Consider the following 8,720-nt stretch of genomic DNA (forward strand, 5'->3'; position numbering starts at 1 on the left):
ATTGAGGGAATGAGTGTTTCTCAACCAAATATTAAGAATTTAAGTTTTATAGTGTATTAAAATATAAATTAAAAGAAAATAGATGAGTATGTAAATCATTCTGTAAAATAAATAAAATAAAAATAAAACATAACCTGAATAAGCAATTCAAACACTCTTGAATAAAGTATATGAATATATGTCTTATAAGATATAGAAATTTAATGAAAAAGTGACACGACACTAATTTAAAGAAAATGAAAAACCATTGAAGGGTTTGCATCTAAAGAGACGAAAGGGGTGGTGTGCTCAAGGAATTAATTTGGAGTGGTCTAACTCTCTAACCTATTAAAAGACAAAAAAGTCGCACTTTTTTTTGCTGCCTTTCTTTGGGAATCTCCTCATCAAAACAGCTTTTTAACAAATTTCCCAGCAAAATTTCCATGAAAAATCGAAATCCCTTTTCTTTCTTGTTTCGTTTTCCCCTCGGATTTATCTAAACAAATTTCTTTCAACCCTTTTCATCATAACCAATCTTTCAATCTACAAACACCCACACACCCCCGACCCGATGATGCTTCCCGCCACAGCTTTTTCATCGTCTTCATCTTCATCTGCTAATTCAGCTGTTGTTCGAGTGGATAAGGCCACCAGCGAATTTTTAAACGGTCCTGATTGGACTATCAACATCGATATTTGCGACACCATCAACGCGAATCCTTGGTAATATCTGTATCCATCATCATCGGCTTTCTTTGATTTTTACGCAGAATTTAGTTGACCTTATTTTTATTTGGGGTATGTTGTTCTAGGGTTTTATACTTCTTGTTAATCACTCGTAACTGGAAATTTTGGGAATATTATATGGTTTTTTAATGTTTTTGTTACTTGTATGTCGAGTTCATGCTGTATTAATCCATAACTTTCATTAAAAGCCCAAAAATTTAACCTTCGGATTTTGTTCTAGGGTTTTATACATGTTTCCATGGTTTGCAACTTGAAATAGAGAAGATATTCAGTGTCTATTGATGGTCTTGATTTTCAGAAAATAATACAGAAATCCCCGTTCACAAGACTTTTTATGAATTATTGGTTTGTAATAATCATGCATTATTATTTTAAATAATTAATTTATAAAGCTTCCTTGGCTGTTTTTCTTGTTCTTATTTAAAAAAAAAGCATCTTTGATAAATTTGTGTTACTTTAGCACTAACTATGGCTTATTTGCAACAAATAGAGTTAATCCTGTGTTTTTATTTATTATTTAGTTTGAGTAACAATAAAATCTTACGTTTTTAATTGTTTATAATTTCTAGGCTTGTAAAAGATGTTGTCAAAGCTTTGAAGAAAAGGTTACAACACAAGAACCCCCATGTTCAACTACTTTCCTTGACGGTATTTCGCCTTTTTAATCATTATAATTACAATTTACAAATCTTGAAATGATTGTTTCATCAAAAATGCTAATTTTAGTAGTAATTTATCTGATTTTGGATTGTAGCTTTTAGAGACCATGGTAAAGAATTGTGGTGACAATGTTCATTATCAAATAGCCGAGCGAAATATACTCCCGGAGATGATCAAAATTGTCAAGAAAAAGGTAAATCAAAATGTTCCCAAAGCAAGGAAGTTGAAACCCACGCTCACGGAATTGGAATTCGAGATTCCATTCCATGATGGTGTTTGGCTTCCAAATGGATGGAATTCAATTCCGTCAGAATCCTTCGTATTCCATGTTTGACGGATTTTACTATTCCTAGAGGACGGTGGAAACGGAATCCAATTGTGGTGTTGAATTCCATTCCGTTTCCTGCCAACCAAACGCATGGCAAATTATGATTCCTCCATTTTTTATTTATTTATTATTATTATTTTTTGCAGACGGACATGCGTGTAAGGGAGAAAATTTTGGTACTTTTAGATTCATGGCAAGAAGCATTTGGTGGACGCGGAGGAAAATATCCTCAATATTACTTGGCTTATGATGAATTACGGGTAAGTTTATTATATTTAAAAGCATCATTTTTTAGTGTTTTTGATTTTTTTTAGTTGCATATCGCGATAAAAATAGCAATGGAATACATGAACTTGTTGAAGTCAAAATTCATGAAAAATGAAGAAGTATTTGTTGAATTTTGTAATATCTAATAGCAAAAATAACATGTTGGAATTTACATCCGGTGACAACTAATTTATGTGTAATCAAAATTCCTAAAATGATGAAATAATTACCTATTTTTGGAAAGTGCCCATGTCAAATTTTGTTGATTTGGGTATTCAAGATTTCCTTTTTTTGTCAAGTATCCAAGTTTTAATTACATAATTACCCGTGAAGATCTATTGGTATTGCCATAAGTCCACAAGATTGCTTGTCTTGTTAAGGGCGTTTTAGTCATTTGAGAATTCTTTAATCTTTTTTGGATTATGTTTACGAGGACAGCAAGCGGGAGTACAGTTCCCTCACCGGTCACCTGATGCAGCTCCAATATTTACACCTCCTGTCACCCATCCATCTGTGGGACCCACTCAACCAAATTATGGAATGCCAAGTAATTCTACAACAAGGCTTGATGAAGCCATGGCTTCCGAGATTGAAAACTTAAGGTGTCTTATTGTTTTTTCTTTTAAGTTAAATGCTAAAAACAGCAACATACTTCTATTTATTTGTTTATTATAGCATTCTAATTTCATTTCATCCTATTGCTTCCTTGTGCTTTGTAAAACCTACCCAATTATAGCATTATCATCAAAATACAAATAGTTTCTCACTGCTATAAATGGATAGATTTTTGGTGGATAATGGATTGATTTGAATATTTTTTTATTTTTATTTTTTTAGTATGTCGGTGATTGAGTCTATGAGGAATGTTTCGGATCTTTTATCTGAGATGTTGCAAGAAGTTGATCCAAATGATCGTGCAGTACGTGCATTCTTCTTTTCTTTTTGTCATTACAGACGATAAAGATGCGAAGGGCATTCACGTCTTTTTCCACATACAAGATATCAATAGCGTGTCCCTAATCCCTATCCCAACTTTTTGGATTGTGTCCGGCTCTGACAAGCTTTTTAGGGCTATTTTCAATGATGTAGATGAAAAGGACATTTAAGTCTTTTGCACAAAGACTTGATAGCTACTCCCTAATCCCTATCCCACCTTTTTTGATGGGACAAAAAACTGCAATTTTTTGTCCCAACTGACATCATTCCAAACACAGTACAACCTGTTATGTCCTTGGTGATTCTGACTTGCTTTTTTTATATTAATAGGCAATAAAAGATGAGGTCATCGTTGATGTTGTTGACCGATGTCGTTCAAATCAAAAGAAATTGATGCAAATGTTGGCTTCCACAAGGTACAAAAACCCTAAACCCTAAACCCCAAAACTGTATCATGTGTAGTTGCTTTCGACTCATGATATTATTTTTTTATTTTATTTTAATATTTTTTTTGTGTAGTGATGAGGAGCTTCTTGGTCAAGGTATCGAATTAAATGACAATCTACAAACCGTTCTTGCAAAACATGATGCTATTGCATCCGGTTCTCCAATTCCTGCTCAAGTCACAAGTTCCATCGCCTCACCAAGTAATACCAATAATACCCTTGAGCCCCAAATCAAATCAATTGAAGAAAAAGAAAACTCAAAATCAACCGTGTCCGTGGTGGCACCTCCACCGGTGGTGGCGGTGACGCCACCATCAGGAAATGATGGTGAGGAAGAGGAAGATGAAGATGACTTTGCTTTGTTAGCTAGAAGGTAAATTCTCCTTTTTTTGGATTAAATACATGAAATAGCAACATGCTTCTGTTAAACTTTTTTTCTTTTTCTCCAGGCATTCAAAAGCACAAGTGGGACCCACATCAGATCCTTCATTGAGTATGGCTTTAACCATAACAGATCCACCACCTCCATTAAACACAACAAAAGCCGATGACATGATCGATTTCTTAAGCCTCACGTTATCATCTCCAAATCCACCCTCACCGCCTCCCATCACCACCTCACATGACCAATCACCGCCAGTTTCCACCACCACACAGCAGCAGCAGCAACACTATCCCCACCAACCTCAGCCATCCATGAGCAGTTATGTTGTGCCATGGGCTCAATCCGAACCTCAACATCAACCTCCACCACAACCACCACCGGTTCAGCCTCAATATCAACAGCAAAATCTTTCCCCTGGCGGCTATATCCCGCCACCATGGGCGGCAACACCTGGCTATTACACAAACCCGTATCAGCCTTCTCCGGTGACTTACACGTTTCCAACTCCCTCATATAATAACATCAACAACACGTCTTCACAGCAAGTAAACTTGTATTCTAACAGGGCGGCGGCGGCAGGCGGTGTAAGTGGAGATGGTCAGGCGGCAGCTGGTGGTGGTGGAAGTCAAAGACCGTTTATTCCTTCGTATAGATTATTTGAAGATCTTAATGTACTTGGCAATCCGAACTCAACATCTGGGAGTTCTTCGGGTGAAAGTATGTTGGGTGGGAGGAAGTGAAATCTTTATGAACAGGTTTTGTGTTATTGTTGATACAGTGGGGTTTGTGTATTGGTGATGGGTGTGTATTCGTTTATATTCGATTTCTTGGATTTAGATGAACATAAAAAAAAAAAAAAAAAAAAAGAACCCGGTTTTGTGTTTGCATTTCTTGTGGTTTGAGTATATGGTTTTTGTATCTATGGACAAGTTTGATAGATTTAAACTTCATTTTTACTGTGGTGTGGTGGTAAAAAGGTAAGAAGTTAATGACACTCTACCCAAGAATCCTTTAAATCTTCCATGATTTTTTTTTTTAAAGTTTTTATAGGGATACGTTTTAAGGTAGTACAATTTACTTGATAGACACTGATTGCTTTCATGGTGAACTTGATAACTCTAGGCCAACATAATAAATAGAAAAGAAGAATTTCTTGTACGATTAGGTGCATATATAATTGGCGTGCTATTTGATTATCATAACACTATATTTGACCACCATCAAATACTTGTGTTTGAGTAGGTAACACATCGACATTTTTCATTGCCTAATAATTTCAAAGTAAACTACATTATTATTAATGAAACTAAACCTAAGTTATGAGTCCAATATAATTTATAATTAGTCACTTTAATAGATTAGTTTAATTTATGATTAGTCATTTACATTACCTAAATCATTAATTAATTCCAAAATAATACATTTGACTAAGTAACAAATAAAGAATGGTCACAAGGTAGTTGGGATGCAGGATTCTTTCGGTATAAATCTTTCAAAAAAGTATGAGAACCAAGTTGAGAGTGCTATTGGATCTAGTAAATAACAAAGTTGTACTAATTGCATCGAGCACAAATTTATTTTGTTGTAGGATTTGCGTAAAATTTCTCCAAATTTACGTAGTCCAGTTTGTTTTGCTATTTCGTCAAATGGTAATGTATAATCAAAACCGCAACCTTTTATACCAGCACAAGAGCTAGCTTTGGCTCTTGACAATTTTTGCTTCTTTGGAATTATAAGATTGAAGATTTGAAAGTTTGATGGAATTATAGAGAAATTTAGAGAGAAGTCGAGACTGTGGTTGGGATGTATTGGGGTATTTAGCCTTGTGGTATACATGAAACATAGGGTTTCGTGGTTGACGTGGCAACATCATCACCATCGTCTCGTGTGTTTACAAGTTTTTTATAAATTATTTATAACGTTTCATATTTTTTACTTATGTTTTTACACTTTAACATACTTTTTTTTAATATTTTTTCTTTACAAAACACATTTATAAAAGGATTTACAAAAAACACTCCTAAGTTGTAAACTAAGTTATGGATTCGGTGATTCGGGTTTTTAAAATCCGGTTCGAATTAAACCAATATACAATCCGAGGTGCATTCCTTTTTAAGATGAAAGATATTAACTAATAAATGGTTGTATGTGTCTTTGGCCTGTAGCTTAGTTGGTAAGGTATGGATGAAATTTGAATTGATTGAATAAATGTTTGGATGTTTGAACTAATTTTTAGTTTTATTTTTAATATTAAACTTATTTGATGTTATTTATTATTATAACTATTACTATTAATTCTTACTTTTATATTTTTAAGTTTTTATTTTTATTTTTCTTTGTTTAAAAAAAATACATTTGGTCATTTTTCTTTGTTTTAGATTTAATATCATTTGTTTTTAACTAATTTCTTCTAACTATTTTGTATTTTAATTTTTATAATATCCCAGTTCCATTAATGTTGAAACAATACGACATTTTGGAACGGTTGGTTACCGGTAATTATTTCAAGTTGTTATATAAATAAACACTATGTATTTGAAAGAGCTTAAACACTAGTGTACTAGACGTAACGAAAAAAATGCCTAAGAATGATAATTATTAGGTGCACTCATTTTTTTAATTATAATATTTAAGATTATTCGTTTAACAAATAACTATAAAAACCTTTAAACCAAATAAACAAACAACCACAAACATATAATGATATAAACGAATGACGTGAGCAAAAAAAATGTCAGAAAAACAATATTAAAAAATTGTATTAGATTACCGATATTTATCTTTGTTTTTGTCTTAACCTTTGTATTCGAACAAATGTTACATGATATATTCTAACAAAAACTCAAAAACTCAAAAAGTCGAAAAATATTTTTAAATTAGAAAATTAAAAATAATAATAAATAAAAATATGATTTTATATAATTTAGTGAATTAATTTTAAAAACTTAAAATAATTTCATAAATAATTTATATTAAATTTATTATAATAAAAACACGTAAAAGCCTAATGATCAGAGAGTTTGGTAGTCACAAACTAATTAAGAGAAATTAAATAAACTAGACAAAATTGTAAGAATAATCTCTGTGGTATGTCAAACTATATATGTTTGAACCAAAAAAGTAACACCAGTGGTCCAAAAGTTTCATTTTCTTACGAGTTTGGTCCAATTTGGTTTGAATTTTTTTGTAAAGACGATTTTGCCCTTATTATTTAATTTCTCATTTTTGTTTTATCAAAACAATTAAAAAAAATTAAAATAAAACAAAAATAAATACTTTCTCTCTCTCTCTCTCTCTCTCTCTCTCTCTCTATATATATATATATATATATATATATATATATATATATATATATATATATATATATATATATATATATATATATATATATACTACTTTATAATACATACGTAAATTGAAACCACCAAATTTTAAGACAATGTCTTAAAAACAAGGAGATAAATTTTGGTCCATTGATTTTATTTGAATGGTGTTGATTATATTAAGTGTGATCCAAGTGAAAAGCTTTAAACCAATCAAAATCCAATACTATTACTATAAAAGGAGTCACCTAATCTCACTGTTCTTTTAAAAACCCTAATTTCCTCCCTCTAACATACTTTCTCTCTAGAAAATCAATTACCACGACATCCGGTTCTTACGAAACTGTCACCATCAGCCGACTTCGATGCCACTGTCAATCATATTCGACACTCCTTTACACCAACAAGAACCATTTGTTGTTTCTGCAGATAAACACCAAATCTGAGTACCACCCTCAGTCCCTCACCAGCGCCGCCAGTAAACAACCTTAGATGTGGAAATATGGAGTTGTTTAAGATCTTTCAGATTCAGAAATCGAGCTATCTTTTGTTTATTTTTTCGTAATTCGGATCATATAATGTAAGATCATTAAGTTTTTGATTTTCGTATTTAGATATGAAAATATGAAATCTTTTCTTTTTTAATTTTTGTTTTTCAGATCTGTAATTGTAGGATATTTAGTGTTTGATTTTCGTGTTTCAGATCTAGACATGGTATATTGTAGTTTTGATTTTTATATTTCATATCTGGAAATGTATAGATAAAGGAAGATGTATCTTATTTTGAAGTGTTTTGAACGTATACAATACTTTGAAGTGTATGATTTGTAGTATCTTTCACCTCTAGAAATATAAAGAAGAATATCGATAGTTCTTTGAAGTTTATGTTAGACATGGAAACGTAATATCTTTTATTTGTTAAATTTTATATTTCATATATGTAATATACATCACAAGGATACCTTAGTTCTGTAAATTCTATTGTGGATGACTTAATTCTGTAAAATTTTTGTTTGCAAAACTTGAGATCACGAAAATGTTAATTGAAACATTAAGAATTCATGTTTATTTAATTTCTTTTACATCAAATCTATTTTGATTGATGATTGACTTTAAAGTTTGGGTTTAGTTTTTTTAGATTTGATGAAGGAGTGTGATTAACTGTCTCAAAAACACTGATGAAAGTTTGAGTTTGGTTATTCAGATATGTTGAAAGAGGCTGACCTCTCATTTCTTTTGGATCTGAACTTTCTTCTACACCATCGGCACACTACCCAACTGTTGACACATAAATCTTGAAGACAGTATGGAGCTTTTTATATTCTGATATGCGTGTCTATCTGAATTATTTTGGTCAATTTCTATTTAATATATTGTAGCTTCTTCCAAATCTGATAAAACCAAAAGAAACAAAGACAATCACGAAAAAGATACCACAACCAACTCCACCTTCACCAAATCCAAATCTTACAATGCTCTTAGATCTGTATGCATGAGTATGTATTAAAAATGTGTGTTTTTAATTACTTGTGTGTATGATTTATTTTGTGTGTTTAATTGTATCTTTTTTTAATGTGTGTGTTTGTTCTGTTGTATTTCTAACGACTTTAGTTGTTTGTTTTGATTTTTAGATCTTGAATTATCAAGTG

The 8,720-nt window shown here is 31.7% G+C and overlaps 1 protein-coding gene across 1 annotated transcript; it reads left to right on the forward strand.

Moving 5' to 3' along the window:
• The first annotated feature begins 277 nt into the window (after positions 1–277).
• LOC145129912 (TOM1-like protein 6) lies at positions 278–4,704 on the forward strand. The gene is made up of 9 exons (XM_079064744.1): positions 278–702; positions 1,296–1,374; positions 1,481–1,579; positions 1,861–1,974; positions 2,420–2,583; positions 2,819–2,900; positions 3,248–3,333; positions 3,437–3,736; positions 3,813–4,704. Exons 1-9 carry the CDS (start codon positions 551–553, stop codon positions 4,486–4,488), a joined length of 1,752 nt encoding a protein of 583 aa, XP_078920870.1. The 5' UTR covers positions 278–550; the 3' UTR covers positions 4,489–4,704.
• The last annotated feature ends 4,016 nt before the right edge of the window (positions 4,705–8,720 follow it).

This window comes from Lactuca virosa, chromosome 8 (genome assembly GCF_052849685.1).
Source record: "Lactuca virosa cultivar CGN04683 chromosome 8, Lactuca_virosa_CGN04683_v6, whole genome shotgun sequence".
Taxonomy (NCBI): domain Eukaryota; kingdom Viridiplantae; phylum Streptophyta; class Magnoliopsida; order Asterales; family Asteraceae; genus Lactuca; species Lactuca virosa.